The sequence below is a fragment of the Hippichthys cyanospilos genome, chromosome 13 (assembly GCF_059441005.1).
Source record: "Hippichthys cyanospilos isolate Australia breed blue-spotted pipefish chromosome 13, RoL_Hcya_1.0, whole genome shotgun sequence".
NCBI classification, from domain to species: Eukaryota; Metazoa; Chordata; class Actinopteri; order Syngnathiformes; family Syngnathidae; genus Hippichthys; species Hippichthys cyanospilos.
Window position 1 is genome coordinate 4,079,958 of NC_142381.1, and position 27,178 is coordinate 4,107,135.

At 41.1% G+C, this 27,178-nt stretch overlaps 1 protein-coding gene across 5 annotated transcripts in view; it reads left to right on the forward strand.

Moving 5' to 3' along the window:
* Window positions 1-12,139: 12,139 nt before the first annotated feature.
* gria1a (glutamate receptor, ionotropic, AMPA 1a) overlaps window positions 12,140-27,178 on the forward strand; it is a 48,328-nt gene continuing 33,289 nt past the window's right edge. For all 5 annotated transcript variants that reach the window (XM_088430690.1, XM_088430692.1, XM_088430693.1 and 2 more), the window contains exons 1-3: window positions 12,140-12,539; window positions 12,664-12,801; window positions 26,161-26,400. In XM_088430690.1, the coding sequence (XP_088286816.1) occupies window positions 12,452-12,539; window positions 12,664-12,801; window positions 26,161-26,400 (466 nt within the window). In that variant the 5' untranslated portion in view covers window positions 12,140-12,451. The remainder of the gene's footprint in view (window positions 12,540-12,663; window positions 12,802-26,160; window positions 26,401-27,178) is intronic.

Consider the following 27,178-nt stretch of genomic DNA (forward strand, 5'->3'; position numbering starts at 1 on the left):
ACAGATCTAAAAGCAATTAGACGTGCTGTGAAAGAAGCTTGATGAGCCATCATTCAGAAATGATCCTCCAAATTCCATCTGGAATCTATTGAAGCCTTTTTGCGACTCCAGGAATTCGTTTCTCATCCGTTTGGCACATGTATTTCCTCCAACTAGCCTACCCTTTCGTTTTGGTCGCAGATGCTAGTTTGAGCTTTACTTCCTGGAGTGAATTTCAACCGAACATCATGATGGCCCTGCTCATCATCTGATCAGTCTGCTTGTCTAAAATGAACGCAAAAAAGAATCTAATATTCTTGACTGCCCAACTCAATGTAATGATCACAACCCATTAGGAAAGTGTATTAGGAAAGTGCTGTTAAGCTATCTAAGAAACATGAAGCTGAACATACATGCGGAGTACCACAGGGGTCAATATTAGGTCCAAAATTATCCGTAGTATTTATTAATTAGATTTGTAGTTTCACAATCACTGATACTCATTTTGCTTGCAGAGGACACTAATATTTCTTTGTGATAATTTGTAAACAACTGAAATAAATCAAATGAAACTATGGTTTGACAAAAATAAATGATCATTAAATGCAAGCAAAATAACATGCTCGCATCCACGTCAGCATTTTAGACAGCAACAGTTGATTTCGACACAAAGTGCGAGAAGAGAACAGCCAGTCCCCAGTGTGATACTTCACACACAGTCTCAGTACAGTAGTATCTCATCACACATCTTAGGCACAGGAGAAACCTGCAAATTCATTGGGAAAAAAAAAGCAGGTTTGGATGAGCTACTGACAACATAATGAGCATTCAAATTTTCTGTTTAGATTTGCAATTACAGTTGCCATTGGTCCAATTATTGTAAGATAAGAGTGGATGGATGTATGGATGAATACTTGAATACTGTACTATCCTTATAGTGCGGAAAATACGGTAGTCCTTTTAATCTTACACACTGTCCCTTTAAATAAAATGGGCAATGTTTCGAGGCTAATTCATAAGACTTCCTAAAAGTCCCAAGAACTGTTCTGTATAAGAGATTTGAATGTTTATTTTTTAAAAACTGGACGCGTTAAATTAGGCAGAAAGACGAAGGTTGGCAGAAAATGACGAGAGCTCCTGCCTTGAGGTTATAGTCCACGCCCCCATTAAAGCTCATTGCATAAAATTCATAATGTGACAGTGTGATAGCATTCCTCCCACCCTGTATTTCCTGCTTGTTCAATCATCACCTTCCCTTTTTACTTTTTAGCCAGCCCACCATCCCTCTTTGAATGACCTCCCCTCACTTTGTGTTGAAAATGCTCTCCAGAGATAAAAGGGGCAGCTGACATTCTGAAAAAGGCTCCTCCTCTCATCCATGATTCATGAATCTACAGCCCCGTCATTTGTTGAGCGATGTTCCAATTCCTTTCACGCTCATTCCCCACCCGGGGCAATAGTAATGCTTGCTCTGCTACCGCAAAGGTAAACACGCAATACACACGCGTCTTTTTTGATGCACTCAAACACTGAAAATAAGGGGAATCATTTAGCAATGTTGATGTCCAATCACAATGATCACAAAAAGGCGGATCGCATGATTTTGATTTTATCTGGGCAAAGACAACAGTTTTCTGTCAACTGTATGTAGACTTATGTGCTTAACTGTGAGTTTACAACTTCAAGAAATTCAAAAGTACAGGGATATACATTGTACAGTGGTACCTCTACTTAGAAAATGTCTCTTGTGATGAAAAATTCAGCTTACAAAATGCCTATTTGTAAAGATATTGTCTCTTATTGCGCAGGACAATTCAGCATACGAAAGGTGAAAATTGTTGGTGTATAATAATGAGACACGACACATCAGCGCTCTCTCAAACAAGACTGTAATATAATACGTCATCACAAGTTTTTGATGCATCCACCCATACGAGAGAGTTCAAGGTACAAAAGAGAATTTATTAAACCAAGGTCGCACGACAAGCATAGAAAAAGAGTCCAAAACACAAAGTACAAATAAAATCTCAAAAGGACAAAATGACAGTGAGAGGGCTGAGCATCAACACAGGAAGTACTTTGTATGACTTTAAACTAAACGTAAGTAAAGGCTACACATTATCCAGAAATAAATATTATTCCCACCATGGAATTTTAATTGATGCCTGGAAATGTAAAATAAAAACATACAAATAAAACAATCTAAACAAAGCTCTCTGTTTGCACCACCACCAACAAATGAGCACCATCTCAATATATATATATATATATATATATATATATATATATATATATATATATATATATATATATATATATATATGTATATATATATATATATATATGGGAGCAAATGCAGAAACAGAACGTTCTCTTTGATGAATCAATTTGGAGGAAGTAATTTGGAGTTGCAATTTTGCTTTTACATTTCTGCACATGTCCTTCGCAGCTCCACTCTATCTTTGCTCATGTATCTCTACTCACTCCTCCTCTCCCGGCTTTCCATCTATCTGTGACAGCTGTTGTTGCTTCGCCGTCTTTGCAGCCTACGCATTATCTGGGCATGAATTCATTTACCGCCATTAGTTGCTTCTCCACAGACCCTGCCCAGAGCTCACATAAAGAAGGGAAGCCATTTAAATGGCATAATTCATAACACAGCGAGCAGCAGTAGCGATGGAGCAATAATGTGCTTTGATGCTGTCAAACATCAGTAGACAGTACGGAAAGTGTGGATGCTTCAGCGTTGTTATCATTTCCACAGGATGTTCCAGTAAGCGCTGCCGTTTTGACTTCAAAGTATTCCCCCGGCAAAAATGACACATTCTATGGGATTTAGGCTCCAACGTATCCTCCCGCTGCCTACAAATGCAAATTCCTTCAGCTTTTAAACCTTCTCATCCAACTTCCCTTGATTCCCTAGCTCACGTTTGACATCGGCGTATTTCTGAAGTCACCCATGCAGCTTTCTGTTTTATTTACATCCTCCGCCGTCCTCCAATCTGTTTCGCATCCATCTGACTTCCCACCCTTCCTCTATTTGCTGGTAGGACCGGCAATAAATAGCGAAGTGATTTCCTTCAGCCTTGCATCAGATAGCTTTGTCGCCGCCGTGAAGTCTTCATATCAGGTCTCACACACAGGTCTACTCATGCATATTAATTAGGAATCAAACGAAAGGGCCTCGCCGGCTCGCCGTTAACTTTGGCTGCGGTATTAATGGAGGGTCATTAACCTGCTAATGAATGTCATGGTATACAAGTAATTAAGTATCATTTTAAATGCATTTACTCATTTTGTGAGATGGAATTTTGAAAAATTGAACGTGAAACGTGAAACGTTGAACGTGAATTAGGAATGGAATTGAGTTTTTGTCGAGAATTTTGCAAGCTGCGTAATTGCGAATCACCGTATTTTTCGCACTATAAGGCGCACCTAAAAGCCGTACATTTTTTTAAAAGATGACTGAATCATATCATGTGCTGACTGCATAAACCGCTGACTTCTCTGATCGAGTTGGCGTTCCCTTCAGCGCAGCTCCATTTAGTAGATACATAACAGAATGCAAATGTAGCCTCAGCCACCTGTAGCATTGATTGCATGCGCCTTATAATCTGGTGCACCTTCTATACGATTTTTTTTTTTCTTTTAATAGGCCATTCATTTATGGTACAAAAGCCTTATAATCAGGTATACCTTATAGTGGGGAAAATACAGTAATCATGTCAAAAACTGAATGAACTTTAAGATCATTAATCTGGATTTACACTGTTGGTATGGATAACGTGAATTAGTTGGGCCGTGTCTTTTCTACTTTTCTACTTTGCTGTGTGTTTTTTATTCCATAGTATTTTCTGCCGCCTTGAATTCCTATTCTTGTGCAGTGTTTCCCCAAAACCAAGCACAACTCGCTTTATTCCTTCAGGGAGAAATGAAAATGAAACCGTTAAAATTTGTCCGTGGTTGTCATCGTTTCAAACTGCCTGGTCATTACCGCGCCACACGCCGCTTGGCTTAATGTCTTTTGACTTAACACTAATGACTAACTCTGCATCTGTCTCCGCGGGGAGAAGCGCGGACGAATACACAACGACAAGTCACGCAAATGCTTATTTGCGACAATTAAGGCGGCGATTCCCATTTCATCAGTTTTCCTAACGAATTTCCGCTAGGGGGTTTCGGGATCCATATGGTCCATTTCTAAAACATCATGTCCCATTAGAGGAGAGGAGACAGCTCCGTATTCCCTTTCCTGTCATCCGATCCCTATATCTGCACCTCACCCTTCCTTCTTCAGTCATTTCCCTCTCAATGCGCTGCAATGGATAGCTCCTGCATATTTAACATCGCTGCATCTTCAAAGCTAAGAACTTATTCATTAGCATTTAGAGTGCTAATGAAAGCACACAGTGTGCTAGCACCCTCGCTGTTCCGTACACCTCCTCTTGACTTGTCTCATCCAACCCCGTGTTGCATACTACAACACCTCTCCTTCAACATGTACACCCCCCCATCTTCTGTTTTCCAGTGCACTCAGCACAATTACAGTAACACAAAAGAAGAACGCGTGGGAGAGGCGCCCAGCTTTTCTCGCTCTTTCTCACATCTATTGCTGCCACTAACCTCCAAGGTAGGGCTTCGTGGTTCAGCCCTCTCTGTCTTTCCTTATTGATTTCTTTGCTCTTTTGCCTCTACCGTTGCTCCAAAAAGGTGCTCTAAGGAGCTCCCACGGGTCATAAAGATATGTTGTTTATTTCCTCCGTGTCTGCTTTATGCTGTAATCTCATCCGTAGAGGTTGTTACGCGCTCAAAGGATGGACAGGAAGTGGTTGGGCGCTTGGCAAATTGACTAGAAGGCAGTGCTTTCCCAGTGTTTTCTGGCTCAGTGTGTGAAAGAAGTGAGAAGTGGACTCCGTTTCTTGCAGCTATGAGAGCCAGATGGAATTGAGCCTGTCGACTCAACACGATGTCAGAACAAAAAAGATGAGTTTGTTTGTTTCAGGCCTTCAAAAAAGTGAAAAAAAAAAGATATTAGACTCCAAAGCAAATGTAAGTTGTGGCACACAAGTTAGTAGTTCTCTAAACTAAACTTATCATAAGCACTGTAGAGAACACCTGTCTATTCGCTGGGTCCTTTAATCAATCTGGTCCGTATCGTGATTTCTGTCATATTATGTATCGTGTTTTACATGTAAATCCTTTTGTGCTGAAGGCCTTGGGCAGATTTCATACAGCCTGGCGACACAAATAAGATGGGTATATATATATATATATATATTGAGCTCCATATGTGACATTGTATAATAAACCTTTTTTTTTCTGACTCACAGTGCTTTGGATGTTCTGCTGCAACAAATCTTCGTAGGTGGAAGCTGAGTCTACAGAGGTCATCACTCCTAAAGATTATTTGCCCTTTCATGAAATATACAGGTGCTTGCTTATATGCCTGATTGACAGTGAGCAGGAAGAAAGGAACTTCTGGGGCGGGGGTAAGCATGTGAAGCAGTGGAGGAATCAACAAACAGACAGATGTTGGTGATAGTGGGTGTTGTATTTATGTGTGTGTGTGTGTATGGGGGGGGGGGGGGGGGGGTAATCTGCAGAGGACCAGATTGGTTGGACATTCCTTCAAAGCGAATCACACCTTCAGCATTCCCTGTAACACACATACAAAATATATATTCGGTGAAGACTCAGGGCAAGCCTACACAGTGTAAACCAGTGCTTCTCAAATATTAGGGCAGGCTCCCCTGGGGGTGTGAGGTGATGCCAGGGGAGGGGGGGGGGTGCAGGTGACACCAGGGAAAAGGCTTTGTTTTTATCATACAAATTTATGTGGGCTTATACAATTTTTATAGATAATATTCCTATTTATAGTCAGTGTGTGGGGTGGGGGTGGGGGCGCGAGAAGTTTCAATATAATATAGGTTATAATATAATTACACAGATGGTTTACACTGATTTAATGTACCCGACTTCTAGGGGAAGTCGATTTTTTCATTTTTTACCTTATCAAGCCCCAGATGTCACTAAGTAATGTGTCACTTAAAGTACACTTGAGAGTGAATACGTCAATACTTTAAAAAAAGCAAAAAAACAAAACAAGTCTATTCATCGATTCAGGTACAGAACGTGAGTACTTTTGCCACCCCTGTCCCTTTGTCTTTCATGACTCCCGACTATGTCCTCTCTGTCCTCATTTTCAGTGACTTTCCCCGCAAGTATGGAGTCAGTCAGGCAACGACTAAGCTTATTAAAGATCTTGATTAAATGAGCTCATGGTGCTCCTTGCAGCTGCAGCAAGAAGTGGTTGCAGTGACATTAACACATGCAAGCTCATGTTTAAATTGATCAACCCCAGTTTTTTTTTTTTTTTCCCCCAGAGCAAATATTTGATGCATGCTTGCTTTCCTGGAGCTACCGACTCGAATACCAGGAATGTATATTGTGACACACGAGCCACAAACGAAAACACTTTCTATATGTCAGACAATCTTTCCAGATGCACATTCCTGCAGGTTTATCGCGATTATAAAAATTTCATGGCATAATCGGGGACGTCGCTTCACTCGCTGGTTGTCAGCAATGTGTGAAACTACCGCCGCAGATCACCAAGAGGGTAAAAAAGACTGACAGGTGGAGAGCCTATTTATCATTGATTTTGCTTCAACTTCCCCTGTAAGCGTGTTTGAGCTCATTTGCGGCAGCGCCATTTATGATTTATACGTTCAATTATAATTGAGATGCTTGTGTGAGACAGAATTCCAGACAGATGTTGCACTAAACTACTAGATAATTAGGCAGTAAAAACATAATAATCAATGTATACTATCACAAAAGACAAATCGTTTGAGCAGTAACACAAATATAAATGCGTATTATGGAAGCATCGTGTTATACTTTGGACAGAATTAAATAAACAGATTCTTGGGTTCCTTATATAAACAAAACAAAATATTTGTTTGGCTATATGGCGTGTTCAGAACACGTCTGCTATTACTTGTGTTTGACAAATAACTTATTATAGGTAATTACAATTAGTACTGATTGATATACAGTGTGATGGTGGTGCCTCTAACCACTAACAAAGCATCCAATCACATTGCTGTGATGACATTATTAAGTTGCTCCCAGCTGCTAGCGGAATTATTTGCAGGGGTGTCTGGAGAGTCAAATTGAAATAGCAATTGTAGTTCGAATATATTTGATGATTATTCAAACTTTAAATGTTCCTGTTCAGCTTTTTGATTTGCAGATTTGCCTATGACGTACATGATCTCCATAGTTGTAAACAATCCCGAAAAGGACACTGGCCGACCTCCAGTTTGTTCAGACTTTTATATTAAAAGCTGAGTCCATGAAGAAATTAATGGTTTCATGTTGGGCTCTAGTTCTTTCATGTGGTCTTTAACGGGCTCATTACTGTTTTTCCCTCTATTGTTAACAATAAAAGTCAGCCATAACGATACAATTAGCTGCCTTTAAATTGAGGTGATACAAGAGTACTCGCGAGAATAATACGGACTACTGTAAAACATTGCACCGACCGGGACAATAAAAAGTCTCAGTCGTCACTATTAAATAGTCCAAATGATTTTGGCTCACTTTTTAAATTCGCTCCTGTAATGCAATGTGACACGGTATCACAAATTCCCTCTTTTGCATTCCCTCAGTACGTCGGTCCAGTGAAGCAATTGATGCAAAAGGCTCTGTCTGGTTTCATTGTATTGCCTGATGTCCTCCGTGGGTTCACAGGTATTCACAATATTTCCATTTTGCCTGTCGGGGCTTAATCATAATGCCGGCCGTTATAATTTGTTCCCTGAAAATTCGACATGTCTCTGTGCGGCGATGCTCAATGGTCTGGAACTGCACAAGCATCGACTCTATCAATCAGTATTACCACGGTAACATTGTAAGAGCTCCGCTTCCCCTGCGGCTAGTGGAGGGGCAAGGCAATTATGCAGCAAGCATATGAAAGAGAACACCTGAAATGCGCTAAAAGGGCAATGAGGACCCAAACATGTTTATTCCCTCACCACTTAATGTTCCCCACATTGTGGTGCTATAGACTCTCATGTCGGCTTGATAACCGGCAGCAAGTGAAGGCCTGCGCTCTGGAAATAAACAGTCTCTGTGGGCCTATAACGCTGAAAGGGCCAAATCAAGGGTGACCATTTGTGAACAATTTGCATAAGTTGGATAATCACGTTGCATAATTTGGAGAGCCTTAAAAGTAGTTTTATGCCTTTTGGGAGGAGGCCCAAACTCCCCAAAGGAGAAACTCAATCATTCAACAAAGCTGTTTCAATACACTGCAATGGGTTTCTTCTATTTCATTCCGATATTGATTGCCTTGATGAACCGTATTAGGAAAATTAAAACCTCTGTACATTTTATGGGTTTTGTTTAAAGTATCCCAAGTTTCTTTTCCTCATTTTCCACCTCCATATTAGGGGGATTGACCTGACATGTTTTCACCATCTGGGTGAAATTTCAGCTCCCTCGTGTTTTTTTTTTTTTTTTCCGGGGCTTTACCTTTGCTGTGAACTGCCTTTGATGTAAAGATCAAAGGATTGGAGAAAATACCGCATCAATTTTCCAAACACCTCAAGACTCTCCATAGTTACCCAGTCCTAGCAAACTTCTAAAAGGCAGCCACCCTCCTCCGGAAAGAACTTCTGAATCAATTATAAGCCTGACTAATTACTGTAAGCCACATGTCAATAACGCATGCCAATTAAGGTGCTGAGCAAAAATCAGACATGCTCTGAGCTCCGGCCAGTCTGCTCCCTTATTGATTTTGTGTTAATGTAGGGCATTTGTCCAAAGCTGGTGGACGTCAACAGTTTCTGTCAGTCAGGCAATGAGTAACAAGCCCAAAATGTTGACTCATAGCAAGGGAAGATCCTTGCGCCAGCCTTGTTAGTTTGATTGCATCCACCTGTGCTCGTCAACCTCCTTATTTCTGCCTATCAGATCCCTGTTCCGATTGTGTCTTGCCCAGGTGTTCATTGTTTTCTCGTCAGTTTTGAGTGTATTTAGTTTACTGTTTGCTTTCCGTTCATGTCGGATCATTGATGTTGTTGTGTTGTTGCTTTGGTAGTCTGTTGTAGTCTTTGTGAGTTTCATTTTTGTGTCTATAATTCAAATGTTTTATTTCTGTGTATTTGTTTATCACGTGGTTTACAGTTTTTGGCCTTGTTTTTTTCAAGAAAGAGCCAAGATTCGAATCCTGAAATATTGATTTGACTGGGACAGGTTGCCATTTTTTTTTCAATTGAATATGACTGCTTTTACCCTTAAACAGTTTAACAAAAAAATTGCGTGCAAACTGAAAAATCATCATCAGTGGCATTTACTTTATTCCTGACGTATTTGAGTTGAATACCCAGAACACCGTATGCAGTCTTCTGATAATGAGCTGCTTAAAGGTCCTGGAGGGTGAACAACTGGAAAAACCTAATGAGATCACTACCGTCGGGTTTGAGGTAAGTTCCAACAATATGGTTTCTGAAAATCATAACTATTTTCCCAACATGACCTTCAGCTGCCAGGCCTGGAATGATGCCATAAACCCTCCTGGTGAGTTTGTGTGATCTGCTGTTTGCTTTTCTATGACCTTGACGAAGGTAATGAAGCACTTTACTGAAAGTTACTGCCTACTCTGAGATATCCTAGTTCTAATGTTTTCAACAGCATTCAGACTGACAGCACACAATTCAGACTGAATGTTTTGGGGCGGAATCATGGTTTGATTCATGTATATAGTCCATGATTTCTCTAGATATTTCCGCTTCATAACAAATTCCACAAATGCGTGTTGGATTAGTCAGGAAAAGTCTTTGTTTCCATAATCCTCTCCACCCATTTGTTTTCTTCCCATTTTTTTTTCCTGTTTTCTTTCTTAGCCTGTGCAATAGACAGTTTTGTCCTCTGATGCGCACGACGTGACAGCGTGGGTCTAGTGGCTCAATTAAGAAGAATAACACGCTAGTGAGTTACTCTTCCCCCCCCAGTAGAGTGGAACCACGGGAAGTATTCTGACGGATTGGCCTCATTATTTGCTTCACACAGACTTCTATTAAAAACCACAGACAGACACTCACCTCATGATCTATGACAAAGATATCGTTTTGTGCTCTCCTCTCTGTTTACATGAGATATTCTTACCATAGAATAAGAAGTAATTGCCGGTCTTTTTCCTCAGAATAGTTTGTCATCATTAGTGCTATTATTTAAAGAGTCATTTGCATTAATCCGGCTTTAAAAAGTGGTTGCATCGGGAAAAAAACACTATGAAAGATAGGATGTTTACTTATGCATTAAGGAAAGCTACTAGCACACGAAAAACAAGGTTGCACTTGTTTTAACTAACCCAACCACAACCATTTGATAAATAAAAACAATTTAAAATTGCCAATTCGCTACTCCATTATTATAAAAGGGGCCAGAATATGTTTTCTACTAGATAATTGCAATATTTTTCTTTGGGGTTTTTAATAGCTTAATCTCTGCTGTCATAAGACATAATAGTGATAGTAAAAAAAGAAAATATGTTACCTTTCTATGACAAAGCAGCCATATGTAACTCCTGTAAAAAGGCGGAATTTAATACCGAAATACACCACTGTGCAGGCTGCAGTCAATCCCATGCGGCGTTGGCTCATTTTTCCCATGTGTACAAAAGCATGGGGGCATGTACCTTTTTCTTTCTGAGGTAATTGGCTGTAGCTGTCTGTAAATACATGGTTTAAATCATAACCACTCCCTTATCAGCAGCTCCCCAGTCCTGCTCGCCGCAAAGGGGAAGGGAGTGCGCAGAGCAAAAGTCAGACTTTTAATATGCTGTTTTCAAAAGCAGTTTAAAGTGGAATCTTGCAAAGTTAAATCAATTCCTCTAGGGAGTGACCCGCCTCCCTTGCCCCACCCCGGTTTAAAACCACATTGATTTGCTATTCAAATCTCGCACATTATACCGTAATATGTGAATGTTTTAATTCAGTCGGCCTTGGGTTTATTTTGTTAATCCAAGAGTTAATTTATGGTGTGATCTTTAATTGCTTATTAATCATGCAACTATTTTCAAACTCTGACCAGAAGGGCAACCCTTTAACAGTAATTACCATGTTGCGTCATCTTCAGGTGCGCAGCAGGAAATATCCAGTTTTAGTTGTCGGAAATTTAATTATTTGCTGCAAATTAATCCATATTTATTCATACAGCTAATCTAACAATATACAGTGATAAGAATAAGAAAATCGTAATTGCTGTCCCACTAGATGGCAGAAGTTACAATTAAAATGAATAATAACTCTTCTAGCAGTTGTTGAGACCGGGAACAGTGTGAATCACTTATAATTTCCCCATTCAGGAATAAGTTAGGAATGACCTGATGCACCTTGAACACACTTAGTTTAGTTCTCAGTGCACATTAGCAAAGGTAGTGTCGTAAAGCAGGCGAGGGAAATAATTGAAGGAGAAAAAATAGCAATAGCAGACCAGATTTGTAGTGACGTAAGCGGTGACGCGTGTATAGACGTAAGAGCGCACACTGACTGTAATGTTGGATGTGTCGTAAGACGAAAGAAATGGTGCAAAGAGGGGACATACAAACGCCGTAAGGTGAAAAAAACATAAGGCAGGGACGTCGTAAACCAGGGGTCCACTGTACTTTAATGCTTACCCAAAGCTAGACAGCATTTTTTTGTTATAATTAATTAAAAAAAGGATTAATGCCAGCAAATAGCTTATAAACATCTTTCATAACAGTTTTGAACAATTTTCCAATGTAAAATGTGTACCTTAGCTCATTAAAGTTTTGGGGGAAACACTGGTTGGACGCTGATTAAAATATTTGTCATTTTTATTCATTTCTAACTGATAAGTTAGAACAATTATTAACAACAATATTTCATTCTAGCTTGAACTTTGAAAAGCACACACTCGCCTTCATGACAGCCAATTGATTTTTAGCTTTTTAATTCTGCGACTTTGACACAAAGTATTTGAAGTACCTTTTAATTGTTTTAGCTGGAAAGGTTTGCATGCTGAATGTTAGCTTCTTACAAGAAGACTAAACCGTTTTTAATTGAGGGGGGGGCTGTTTTTGTCGCTCTCTCTCTCTCTCTTTTTTTTTTGCCTGGGCGGGCACTTTTTTTTTCTCAAGCGCGCCAAACGCTGAAGACGTTCCCTTTCACCACCACAGCACTGGACAGGAGAGCATCGCACACCGACGTAGAGCAGTATAGTAGAGGAAGGAAGGTACCTCCTCTCGCCATTGCCATTACCCCCACCTTCATCGTCATCATCGGCGCCGTCTCTCTAATCCACGTCGGAGAAGATGATGTTGCGCTAAAGAGCAGCGGGAGGACCGCTGAAGCACGGGAGGTATTTTGAAATTGAATCCGCGGAGGAGACGTATGTATGTTTGGATTTCGCCTCTTTTTCCTTCGCCGATGCAAAAGGAAATATGCAGCGAAGCTTCAGCATCCTCTACACCAGTTTCCTGGGGATGTGCTTGGCTTCAAGCGCAAGTTTCCCAAGTAACATCAATATAGGTAAGAATGGCGCGCGCACGCGTCCAACAAACCCTTTGTCTCCTCCGAGATGATCGCTCGCTCCCTCCCGGAATGGGTCTTTTTCATCTTTGATTTCACATGATTTGTGTTTGGTGCTCAACAGGAGGATTGTTCCCCACCGAGTCCCATGAATATGAAGTGTTTCGCTTCGCCCTTTCGCACCACCAGGACGTCATCCCCAAACTGGTACCGCAGGTCGATATGGTCAAGATGGGAAATAGTTTTTCCATGACGTATGCCTGTGAGTATGAATGCATTGTTGTCCTCTCCTTATTCGTGGCTTGTCTTCCAAACACGATGCGCAAAGTCGGTCGTTTTTGCGAGTGGCTCGTAACTGTTGCGTGGGCACTTGTTTTCTCAACCTCTTGCTGCGTGAACGCGGTGCGCTTTTTTTGCGCTCCAGGAAGGCCAACCTCTGCAGAGGCACTGGCATGCATGCTGTGTATTTATATCTCTCAATGCTTTGGAATCGTCTAACGGGCTACCTCGATTCTTTTAGGCTCCAATTAGTCTCTAATGAATTCTTTTAGGCTCTAATTAACACGATGAAAGATGCACGTACAATATAATGTAACCACGTCAAAAAGACGATACCAACTTTTCACTCTAATCGCGGGGGGGGGGGGAAACATCCTGATAGATTTTGACTGTGGTCTGAAATGATGCGTATTCTTCTGCTGCCATTTTTATCAAGATAATAGCAGGCCAATCAGAGCAGTGGGGATGCTATTCTGCCGTGGCTGATAATATGTCTCATAATGCCAGTCTGAGAACAAGTGCAGGCTTTAGAGATACAAAGGAAAGTCACACTAAAATTGTTTCTTCTTTGTTACACTACACATAACCGCCCTTTATATTCTGACAAGATTGGTTTGCCTCTGAGGCTTTTTGACAAAGTACCAAATTATGTCCCACAATGTAATTGCAGGTCTGTAACTTTTAGGGAAGCAGCTTTTTCATTCAGAACGTTTCCAGTTTGGAAAACAATCTTGCACTAAACGCCATACAGCGGTTGAGCAATACAGTGTTATCTTGTCTAGGACAATACATTGCGCATGTTTAATCTCATGTACATATGTTGGGTGGTAATAGCTGTGTGAAGCTGGTAAACAGTGAAACAGTGCCCCCCAAAGAAGAAAGTTTTGATAGGTTATTCCAAAAAAAAAAAAAAAAAAAGTTCATCTTTGTCCATGGAAGACAATAAGCATTTTTGAGTGATTCTGATTCTGAGGTTTCGGCCAAAATATAGATGAAAATAGCACATGAGTGTGGAATTAAAAATTCTCAAAACACACCCGAACTGATTGTATGATTTTACATTCAGAATAGTCTTTTTTTTTTTTTAAGAAAACACGAACAACATACAATATACAGAAATACTGATTATTTATATTTATGAATCATTTCATATCAGGGGTAAATGGAACGATTTGTTTCGCTAAGCATGCAGCCGATTTCAGCGGTGGTCGCCAGCGTCTTGACGAGACGTTTAGGGCGAAATAAAATATTGACTGAGGCTATTATTTGAAGTGGATGACGATATGAAGGTCACGGAGCGGCGGAATCGTCCCAAAGAGCCTCACAGATCAAAAACAGTAATGTTTGTATTTAAGACATAAGTCAAGTTTGGACAAGGACACTTGGTTCAATTCAACTCGTCTTGTGAGTGGTTTGGAATGCTAAACTCTGCTCCGGCTTGTGTGCCAACCGCAGGGTGAATATGCGGGCCGACAGCATCCATCAGAGTGCTGCTTTTTGTGTTTAGCGTATTTTTGTTTCCCCCTCTCACTGATGGTGTAGTTGTACCCCGTCGGCCATATCGGTTCACTTCCACTCGCTGGCGGTGTAAATATTCTCGTGAATGCTTGTGTGCCTCCATGCGCTTTGTGATTGTCAGGCGACCAATCCTCCCCAGTGTCAGTTGCAATAGGCTCTACCTCTCCGTTACTCTGATAAGCGGCGAGGATGTGCAGTAAATGATATAAATGGAGGTTTTGTTTCCTTTCTCACACAGAAATGACTTGAAAGCGGCTGCGGTACGTTGCTCCACCCTACCGCTGTGCTTGATATCCATACGCAATTTGCGACGCCTCCTATAACGAAACTAGTCACGCCGATGTGGAAACAGGTGGTTGCGCTTGTAAATGCTTTTAATGAAATCCAAACCGCAATGGGCAAATTTTGGAACACTTTAAGAAGGCTTCTCATTTCATTGATTTGTCGTTTTTCCCGCTTCAGTCATCTGCCATCAACTAAAACACTGAGCGTGCAAAATTGACATCTCGTCTTGTCTAAAAGCACTTTATGTCAGGAGAAAAAGAGCAGCCTTTCTTTTTAGTATGCCCAAGTGTGTGTTTGCATCTGGATGCCCATTGTGACATCTGTGTAGGATGTCGTGAGTGAATGAGTGACAGTTGACAGTGGGAGAGTGCCCGGAGGCTCTCAGGGTGCACGAGCGTGAAAAGCACCGGGTGAATGAGCCCTTGTGCACAGGGCATGAATAGCGCTCCGGATGAGGGTGATACTCATCAGCTGGCTCTTATGACTCGCCACTTCCTCGAGAGGCCATTGCACACGTACACGCGCATTCACTGGCACCTGCCTTGAAGAACAGCGCTTTGAGTTATGCTTACCGTACCATTACTTGGCAACCTTTTCTTGGGACCTTCTTTGGTATGGTAAAACGGCGGAGCTTGGCACACTACGGTCTATTAGAGAGTTTCCCCTCTCTGTGCAAAAGCGAATGAACAGAATATAAAGTCACTCGCCACTTTTTTGTTAAATGAATTACTTGCTATTCCACACTACTGTTAACATGAACATACACTCATAACGTATCGTAGTGCCCAATAGTAACTTTTATAATTGCTTGAAATTCACTCTTACGCTCAAAGAAATGCAAACATTTAACAATCGTGACACACAGATATGCTACGAAAGCATTGCAGGTGATTGAAATGCATGGCTTAGCTTTAGTCTTACTTTTGTTTATGAATTTTGTCTATTATATGAACATTGGCAGATTTCTGGGGGAATCATACAATTTTTAAAAGGAGCAAATAATGTATTTCAAATGTGGGTATCAAACTCATGGTTGATATCAAACTTGTGGTTGTTCAAACACTGTCCATTTAACCGACCTGACAGAATCACCTTTGGCCTTTGCCTCCTATACACGATCCGATGCGTTTGTTTTCCTTGTTTGGGTATTAAATGCCATTTTTGATTTGTATCTAAAAGTTGACTTAAGCTGTTAACCTAGCTAATGACTCCTGATGAATAATGAAATGAAGCCGCCTCCAGCAATTGAATTTTGGAATCTTTTGGCCGCACGAGAAATTGTTGTTGATGCCGTAAGGCGGGAAAAACGCCATAACAAGGGGACAAAAAAAAACAAACTTCGTATTCCACTTCGTAACGTGAAAAAATGCTTAAGCTAGGGACGCCGTTATCCGGGGGTCACTACCATTGTCACTACTTGGGTGAAATTTCAGCTCTCAAGGTGTCTTCTTTCAATGCTATCTTTAATGTGACATGCCTTACATGTCAAAGGATTGGAGAAAAAGTGTTGTTACTCTTAAACCGGGAGCTTGGACATCCCCTCTTTTGCATAGATCCCCATCGTTGATTGGAAAGATTTCTCGCTTCTGGTCTTCCATTTTATTCACACAGTGCCCAACTTGATTAATTCATGAATAAGTACAGTAGTGCGTCAATGTCTTATGTTAGTTCAACCAATGAATTTAACTGAAATTTTGGTCAGGTTAGTATTATTTAGGGGCTTAATTGTAAATAATCGTTCCAAACCACACCTTGGTGAGTTAGTGATCAGACCACTTGGAGGAAATGCTTTTTGATTTGAATAATTAATGAGTACATGCTTTTTTTTCTATCCCCTGTGAGCAAATCTGGAAACCAAAGATGGAAACACCACCGCCGCGTGAGCAAATTCAAGCTGATTTAAATTGCGCTCTACTTCCACCAAGCCATCAAGTGACACCTGCAGTTTCTCAGTTTGCACAAAAATAAGCTTACTGGAAAGGCTTACTGCATAGATGCTACTTCACTGGTTCAAAATAACTGCCAGGGTTGCTGCTGTACGTGAAGAATATTAGTCACTGTTCCCCTCAGTTAGATATCACATTACCATAATCTGCTATTGACTTGGTTTATAATAAGGACAAACTGAGTCGCAAGCTTCAAATCCTCTGCAGGCTCTTGCTCTCATGATCGACTTTTCCCTTTGATTTGTGTGCGTGTGTGAGTGGGGGTAGGGGGATTTACACCAGTCTTCAGCTATTTTAGGTAATAAGCCCCGCTTTTAAATGACAGAATACAGCACCAGGTGCCGAGCTACAACCGTGCTATTTTAAACCTTCATCTTACTTTGAGGTTACTCATGTGACTTTGACTTTGTGTCCAGTTCAGTCATTGTGAAAATAAAGCTTTTGCTAAGACTAATTTGTGTTCACGGAAAAGACGATTTGTATTGTCGCTGAGATGCAGGGGGCAGTCGGCTGATCTGATCTCTGAGGCCGGCGCTGAAAAAAGACTTACGAGGCAGTCATGATCAATGAGCCCTGGCTAGCCAATCGATACGGAATATGGGGTAAGGGTAAGGTAGGGTATGCCCCTTCTGGAAGACAGCTTTGGAGAATTGTGGTAAGATTTTATGTATGCGGGCCTTTGCCATGGACTAACTGTAATGGTAGAGGTTAAGGGGTCAAGTCAAGGGGTTATTGACCACAAATGAAAATCCTGTTAGTGGTCCTGGCTGTCTTTCAAATACAGAATTGACTCAGTTTGCACAAAATAGGAAGATGTAATGTCTCCAAAAATCATCCAGAAGTCCCAACAAAGACTGTACTTTCTGCAACCGCATCAAGGACAAGACACACCCACAAAACCATCAGTTCGAACTGCTGCCATCAGGCAGGCGTTACAGGCCATCCGGATTCTTAACTAATCTCTTCCTACATGCATAAATAATATTTTGCGCTACATGATATTTGGACTATATTATCAGCGGCATTACTTCTGTCGTTGTTTTATTGCTATTCTTATTGCTATTTATTTATTGCTCGATCATGGAACGTAGTCTGCTGCTCGGGGAAGTGAACAGAATAAGAATTTCATTGTGCGGTAAAATAATACTATAGATACGACATTAAAACTCTTGAATAACAAGTCCAAACACTCCTTGTAATTATGAATGAGATATTCAATGATAACCCCTGGAAAACCAGTTCTATTAAGAAATAAAAATAGGAAAAAATGGGGGTGTTCATCTATGTACCCTTTTCCTCCACCTTCAGGGTTTTCAGTCAGTACTTAGAGTGTCCCACTGTAAGCGTTAAGATAAAGGTTAGGCTAGTTTTTCCTTTTTGTCGGGTGAGGGTTGGTGGCTGCTGCGGGAGAGCCTTGGGGTGATGTACTATTGTGTTGCTTGTCTGTCAGATAGTGAGATGCATCTCAGGTGAGCGACATCCGCAGTCTGTTCATGATTAGAGGGATTACTTGGATGTAATATCGAAAAAGAACAGCGGGTCAGTGTTCCCGCATGATGGTTATTTGTTGAGGGGGAAAAGTATTGAGTGAGAAATGAAAAAATAAGATGCTGACAACCGTTCTCTCAGGAACGAGAATCTGGCAGGTCCTGGTTTGATGAATGAGCGGCCAACTTCGGGGATACTGAATGGCCCATAGCAATCAATGTAGATCGGCCAAAAGTGCTCCCCGAGCAGCAGAGCGATGGAGCGCGGAGCGAGCGGACGACGCGGTTGTTTCTCTGCGCTGTGTCCACTCGTGTTGCTTTACACAAGAAAGGCAGAGGAATGTGCACATGGGGGACAATGGAGGGAGGAAAGAATTGGGAAGGCGGGAAACCCCGCCCTCTTATTTTGTTTCTTTGCGGATATTAGCATTGTTACATACAGTACAATGAAAGCAGCAATGGAGGATTTTGTAACAGAGTTGATCCCTTGGTTAATTACTTACTTAATTCTAAGTACAGGTTGTATGAAGGAATGCTCTTGAGAATAAAAATATATTCTACTTGGTAATACTACTACGAGTGATAGTAATAATACTAAGACTACTAATAATAAAAGTGAGTATTTATTTTCTTTGTAACAAACTGTACTATTGTGCCAACATGCACTTAAAAGATACATTATTCTACACAATTCGTCATCACTTATTGGTCAATTATCACTTTTAATTATTTGTTGTTTTATATCTTCATCAACTGTACAGATGTTTTAAAGATGACTGACAAGTAACTGTCGTTTATAGTAAAACATACATCTCGATTCAGTTTGAAAGCTTAGAAACAGATTTTTTGGTGTTTTTTTTTAAATTTATTTATAAAAATGTCAGTTATCAATGAATACATGAGACGATATCGTGAATACAAATTTGATTATTTTCCAAACCAAAAAAATAACGAAAGGAAATGTTTTATTGTTTGGACTCCGCTATGTAGGCACCCTTTCCTGACACTCCAGTTTCGCGCATCTTCGTATTTTCTAAGCCAGCATTATGGTGTGGACAGTCGTTTATGATCTGGAATAACTTTCAATTCATAGCTGTTCGTTTTCAAGTATTAATTACTAAAATTTTCTGACCCTTTACATTTCAGTTTTTCCAAACCATTCGACGGGTTTGTAAATATGATACAATAACTTCATGGTAAAAAAAATAATCAAATAAACCATTATCTCATTTTCTTTCTTGCATTTGACTTTCCTTGAACTTTGCATAATGTTGAACTCTGGCACGTCGTTTTCTCCCGTTGTGCTCCAGAACACTCAATGCTCATATGCGTCTTTGTATTCCAACAGCAGCCCCAGTATTTCAAAGAAATCTGTCATCTGCGGAGGTAATGGCAGCTGGGATGCGGAGGTCTGAGCTTGTGATGTGTTGGGCGGGCAATTAGAAAACAATGTGTTCGGGAATGCAAAGCGAGCGCTCCATGATGGCAGCTGTCATGTTTTTGGTGGCGAAGACAGTAGTGAAGTTGTTCCTTTGTCACTGACTGCACATCTCGGGAGCCTTCTCATCCTCTAATAAAGAGCAAATTCTACAAGTATATTAAACGGTGTGACACATCGCCGCTGCTTTCACCACACTGTGCCGCTTTCTCCTCCTGCGGCTCTGAATCAGAGCCGCGCCCTGTCGCCAGGTCTGAATCAGCCGAGGATTGTTCGAGCAACGGAATACGCATCCCGCACATAGATTTGGTGTTAGACTCGTGAAATTGAATTTCTCTGAGCGAATAGGACCATTGACTAGTATTGGGCCATTATCACTCTGCAGTTTGTGAATGCTGCGAGACTGCAACAAAACAATGCTGAATGCCAAACACAGTCAACGATGTTTGAGAAGCTCCCTATACACAGTATATCGTCGCATTAGTTTAGTTTGTGGTCAATCGCTCACTTTGTTGCTTCATTGAAGACTTTAAATTGTCTCTTAGTTTGAATGGATAAACAAATAAATAAATGGATGGATGGAAAGGACTCTTAAAAAATCTTTTGAACGTATTTATCTACGTACTATTTTCGAACGGCTCAATCTGGGACCTCCGGAGGCACACAAGCAAGGATATAATGCAACAGTTGACCACACAACAAATCACATCCTTAAAAGGAATCCTCTCGTTAAGCTTATTTAAAAGCCTGAGAAATAAAATGCAGTATTAGTTCAGCGCCTTTACATAGGAACGCACAGGATAATGTTCTTGGCCTTTATTTTGTGAACGAATTAACATTGTATCTCGTCTTCTTGTTCTTCTGTCAGAGGTTTGAAACTGTGAGCGAAATCGTCCCCATGCACTTGCTGACACAGAGGCAGGTGGGGAGATAATTGCAAAAGGAGGATTGTTAAGAGGATAATTGCTATTTCCATATTGCATGATGGGAGAGTGGTCTCGGCTTGCGTTCTGACCTGCTGCTAGGGTAAGTATTTATTCAGCAGGTGGCAGGGCTGGGCTGCACACCACATGACGACAGTGGGGAGGAGAGACAATAGCCTAGCCGAGGCGGGTTAGAGGAAAAAAAAAAAAAAAAGAGAGAAACACCCGGTGCTGAGGCGAGTGTTCTTGCACCCTCGATTACCTGTCTAATGAGGCGATGCGGCACCATTGTTTTATTACTTAGAGGAAATGGGAGAAATCTAGATTTCACCAAGCAATCCCTATTTCCCACTGCTAGGCCGGCATTTGTTTTCTCTGCGTTCTGCACTCTCCCCCTATTATCTCCTTTCACAAGCAATATTACATCTGTTTTTTTCCCCTTTCTCCTACACTCCAGTTTCGAAAATCTATTGTCGCCGCCGAAAGTATTAGGACCGCTTGCTGCCCAATATCCTGCTTGAAATGAAGCAATCGTTCAGTTGTATCAAACTACAAAACTTGGCTGTTATTGTTGATTTTCCTGTAAAATCCTGTGAATAACACACACTTGTGTATAATCCCTGCCCCATCACCTTTCAAAAGCTTGTTTTTGTCTCTGAACTTGTCTAAATTACTTTACTACTTGATTATCAGAATGAATAACAATAACAAATTTAAATATACCAATATATATGTAGAAGTCTGCTTTTAAATCCAGCTCCCATATCTATGTTTATCATCATAAAACGTTTTATTGTGCACTCTGGAAGCATTTTTATTTTTTAACTTTGCTCTTAAATCTCTTGAATTCTGCAACTTTAAATGTACTTTAACTACTGTATGATAGAATATTCACTTAAGTTGTTTATGATATACACTTGTAAATCAGTAATTTTGTTTTATTTATTTGTTTACTACCCCCAGATACGGGAAAACGTCTGAACATTGTAAGCCTCCCTGCACAATTCTTTAATCTGTGATTTTATATTTCAAATAAAGGCCGGAAGACGGCTGGGATAGGCACCAGCAAGCCAGTGACCCCAGAGAGGATAAATGGCTATCGAAAACGTATTTATGAATGGATGGATGAATGAAATGAGTAATTCACAGACCTTTACAGTATTTTCTTTATGCTTTCCACTTAACTTTAAGTTCCTCATCCATCTTTTAATATCTTCCCTTTACTTATCCACCTTTTTTTGCAACAGACACACACGCAAATGCACAACACACACATGCTGAGATCTGGAGCGGCCCTGTCATAAACACTGCTTCATTGCTCTTGCATAAGCTGCAAATCTCCCTTGAGCCAGAGGAACTGAAGCAGTTTATACAGTACATGGGGAATAGCAAGCACACCTCCCTGGAGCACAACACTCAGAGGGGGCATGATTTCAAGAAATGGGAATGGTCAACTCATCAAACTCGGGGGACGGTAGTACCGAAAAAAAAGGGAAAAAAAAGGCACGGCTGCAGTAAACTTTCCGACCATACAATGAGAGGTGCCATGAATCATTGTCTCTAAAAGACATCCCAACTCACTATGCCACCCAGTCACTGATGGAGACATTCATGCAGAACCACGCCGGTGCTGTGTCCCTGTCCCTCGGGTCCCGCTTGTGTGCACACACAGAGATTGATTGCACCGTGTGAGTCACGCTGTGTTGGAGGGCTCCCTCCCTCAGCCACCCATCACCTGAGGGTTTTTTCACAAGCCGCGTTGGTGAGATGCTCCGTGAATAAGGTATTGACTTCCTTTGTTAGGCCTCTCATTAACGTAGCTTATTATTCTCCGCAAGATGGATGGGACCAGAGGGGGTACAGCAGCTCTGTTTTTATTACGCACATCATCTGACAGTTATCAGACACGGGTGGCTGAGCGGAGAGCGATTGCGTACGTCTTCTGGTGTCTAGTGTCAGATGTGTTTATCGCCCCTCAAAGTGCTATGTGGTTGATTGAGTGACCCTTCACCCTTGTTGAGGTGGGGTGCGTTACTGGTTGATGTGACAGGAGATGCTCTGCCCTTGTCATTGTCGCTACCGTAACCCAAAAACAAAAATGAAAACACAAACAGGTTGCTTATATTTTTGGCTCTGAAAAATAAAACTGGAGACCACAGAAAGCTGTGGTGATGGGTTGAAAGCAAAAATATCTGGACTGTTTTGATGTTAATTCAAGTCTAAGATAATGTATAGGAAAATCTATCTTGAATTTAATATACCTGTCCTTCTCTGTCACTGTTCATTTTTGTCTTGTTTTTGGTTTTGCCCCCTAGAATAGCAAATACAAAGGGAAATTTTGTGGAGTCGCTTGGCATGTCAGTCTCAAAGCCTTGATTTAAAAAAAAAAAAATGCCCTTTAGGATGTCTGAATAGGAACCTTCCAATCGGTACGCTCTTGCTCCAGATAAAGCTGACTCCCTTCGACTGTGAAATTCCCTCGGCTCTTCGAACCTTAATGGCGCACAGGATAAAGGCAGGCAAGTCCTAAGGGAAGAAATGGTTGCGTGTTCCGTCTGCGCGTGTTTAAGAAGGCACACTGTAAAACATGTTTGCAACTTTTCCAATAACGCTTGGCACTAAAAGAGTTAAACGCGATGGTGAATTATAGCCTAGGGTTAAACCCCTTTGTTTTCGTGTTACACTTATATTACTGTGTTGTGAATCAATTGCGGTGTAACCGTAGAACCACAGACATGGTGTTAACTTTAAGTGTAAGTACTAAAACAGAATAAATCAGTATGAGTGCAGCCAGAAGTAGACCAACACCTGACGAATGACGGACCAGAAAAAAAAAGTCAAATACCCCCTCTAGTGGTGGCGGAGGGTTGAGCAAAAATACACAGACAGACCATGATATTATTCCATGTTTTGTGGAATATGCTGACAACATTTTGCGTCATTGCAGTCTTTTGTTGAATCAAATAATAATGTTTGTATTATTGGTTACAAATTAATCAAAGATTCAGGCGACCTTTAATGAAGAAAAACTATATAACTCGTCAATGTTCATATTATCAATCATAATAAGACAGATTACAGTTCATGCTTGGAACTGAGGATTTCAGATTGATTGCTAACACGCCTACCGTCTCCTAGCAACCGTCCTCCATCATGTTTCCAATGGGATGCGGTAGAAAAATAAAGCCTGTCACGAACATCCCCTCCTTGTGCAGCCGACGCAGACACTTCTGTCATTTGATATTTGGCTCCTGCTAAGGAGAGGGACAGCTGCATGCTACAGGCAACACTGAATAGAGAAAAACGGAACCGTGTGACTTGTTTTTGACACACCCTCGTGTTGTGGCCCCCCGGGATTTCAGATTCTCTTTCATGTGGCTTGAAACTCTGGCCTCAGCTGTTGCAAATCAATGTGCTTTTGCCCATCGGAAGAGGCTGGGAGGTGTTAGAAGTGTAAACTTTCCATAAAGCTTCCCTGCATCTGTATGCATAAGACTGATGGTTGTGGGCGATGTTTGTTTGAAGTGTAAATGAAAATGTGACGCAGCGGAATTGTGAGTCAAATCCTCCATTATTTCTGATATTCTCGCTGGATTCCGTGAAGCCAAGACAGTTTGGCAATCTCACTAATTCCTGGAGAAGAATCGTAATTATGACAAAACACTCAATTTCCACTTTAGCTTTCAAGTTTTTTGGAGCAGCTTTGATTCCTACTGGAGATCCTCAGCGGTGCCATCATGACAACTAACTGATGAGGAGACCAGTTGCTGGGGCAACGCTGTTTTTTTCCGAGCGCTTCATTATTTTTACGCACGGGGAACATGCTCCACTCCACCTTAAATGAGTTATATAATCTTAAGACGCCCGTGAAGAATTGCCCAGGTCGCAGGTGTCAAACTAGTCCTCGAGTAGTCCCAGTATTATACAGGTTTTCCGTGTTCCTCTCTCCGAGCCGCCTGATTCAAATGATCAGGATCATGATCAAGCTCCGACGAAGCTTGCTCGAAAACGTGCTGTCTATATCCCAAACGGATCTAGCTTTTCTCTGATCATAGTGAGATGTCAAAACATCAAATCTCCAGGAGAAATGAATCATATTCCAGTTAATGCTAACAGGATGTACGCAGGTTATGATTACATTTCATCCGGATAGAACATTAAGGCCTCCGCAAAAATATGCGATGAAATATTATGTGGAAATAAAACGTGTAGAAACTCAGAATATGCCCTTACGAGCCCGAATGTGCAGGCCATGAAGTAAAGAGTCAGTGTGGCGAGGTGCAAAATGTCTATTTCAGGGCTTGCTTTAAGTAGGGTGAGTCACCAGGCTTTTGGAGCACTCGAGGCTACGTGCATGTGTGTGTGTGTGTGCATGTGTAAATGTATTTTTATGTATAGATGCCCTCAGCCCTCCCCTTCACCCTCTGTCTTCATCGTAGGGAAGTACACACATTTGCCTGCCCGGAGGGTGCAGGTCTGTGACAGGTTAGGCGTTTTGGATGAAGGCCATCCCCGCTGTCTTTTCCCCGGCTTCTGGTGGAGAGCTGGTTCTGGTGCCCGGGACGGGCGGCAATCTGTTCTGGTAAATGCTGAGATAAGGACCAGCAATTGCCACGGTCGAACTGGCCCAGACCAAAAACTCCAAGTGTGAATCTAGCATGCTACTAATCAGGAGACCGCAAACATAAAGGAGCTATTTTTGGATGTTAGCTTGTGAATGAATTTGGCTTGACGGACAGAAAATGAGCAAAAGAGCGGTGAAGAAAGTGGGGGATGAAATCAAATGATAGATGGAAGCCGCCCACTGCTGCCAGTGAAATGTCAGTGGAACCCCGGGGATACATTGATTAACCTCTCTACACCTAATCTGCCTTCAGCTCCTGCAGCTCGCACTGATGGTAAACAGACAGGCTGGTGGAAAACAAATGGCTCCACTTCCGTGATGGTGTACGCTTCCTCAACTGGAGCATCTGGTTTGGATGATTATAGCGCTGCCAAAATTTACTGATTAATCGAGCACTAATTAATCAGCAAATTAATCGACAACTATGTTGATGGTCGAGTAATTGTTGAGAGCTATTTTTTAGCTTCAAATGAGGAAAAATCATCCAATTTCAGACTCTCAACAGCAATTATTCTAATTGTTGTTGTCCTCTGTGAAAGTTGTTTGGAAAACGATGACCAAAACCCCGTCACATCACATGGGCAGAGTTCAGGACCGGCGGTGGCATGTATGATATCTGTGGATGTGTTTGCATAAGAGTGATCTTGAGCTGCCTGTCCAGTCCAAACAACAGTCTTAAGGCCACCTGATAGGATGTAAGGAGCGGAATTTTAGCGTCTAGCAGAATTTCTCTCTCTGAGGGGAAGGAGTCCAGATAGCAGTTGTTTGGGGGCAGGCTGATAAACAATATGATCGATCTTAAGTCTGTAGCAACAGACTCTGAATGGGCTTCAACATGGCACAGCTCACTAATTATTGCCTTCATAGGAATGAATTAGCTACAGTTCTCAATAGTCTTGTTAGCACAAAACAAAGATGGAGAGAACGCTGGAGAAGATCAAAATGGACACGTAAATGTGGAACACAGAAATAAGTGATTTGAGGATGCAGTACATTTATCAAGTAGTTCAGGAAGTAACTGTAAATTACAAAGTAAGCAACTATGAAGAACATTATACACGGGGCTTAAAATGCATCTTTTCTTGAAAAGTTCACTCACAAGTCTTTATTTTTCCTTGCAGTTTGCTCCCAGTTCTCCAAAGGTGTGTACGCCATCATCGGCTTGTATGACAGGAAGACAGTCAACATGCTCATGTCATTCTGCGGCGCCCTGCACGTCTGCTTTGTTACTCCGTCCTTCCCGATTGAGACGGCCAACCAATTTGTCATCCAGCTGAGGCCCGAGCTGCAGGACGCCCTCGTAGGTGTGATCGCATACTATGAATGGGACAAGTTTGTCTACATGTACAGTTCAGACTCTGGTAGGTACCTTTCATGTTCATCTGCACGTCTAATTATGAAGCTTAACAATGTATTTTTTTTTTCAATAAATACATTCTTATGGACAGAGGCCACATTGCTAATTCAGCCTGCTAGTTTTTCACATCGTCATGGAGACGGCCATGGCGTGTATGAATGAGGAACTGTCAGGCCACTCCATATTTTGTAATTGTCTTTCTTTAAGCATGGGCTTATAATAGATTCTGATGTCAAAAATATCACAGTGTCATGTTATTATGGTATTAAAATGACAGATCAAATTTTTCCATTGATCATAATTAATTAAAAAAAAACCAATTAAGAACCATGTGTAGTACAACTGAATAAATTGTTCTCAGCACATCACAGTGCCCCATCACTTATAAACTATTTTGAAGACCTGCTCTTCCATGCATTCCAAAAAGGTTAAAAAAAAAAACAGCCATTGCCATCTAAATATTTTCAGTCGGCTTGTTGAGTCAACTCTGCAAGCACTAGCCATACAGTAAAACGAGTTGTATTATTCTCAAACTCCAGTGTGTTTACACACATGTCCATCGCGATAAATAAAAAATAAAATAAAATATTTCCTTGACTAGCATGAGCATAAATATGTGATTATCAAAATAGGACACACATTTGCCATCTTGTAAGATCCAAAAAAAACATCCTAAATATCATGATTTTGATTTTGACAAACTATCTCCCTGGACTGATGACATCATTCAAATTCAGCGTGTTTATTGGTTTGACACACACTTCACACACATGTTGCACAGC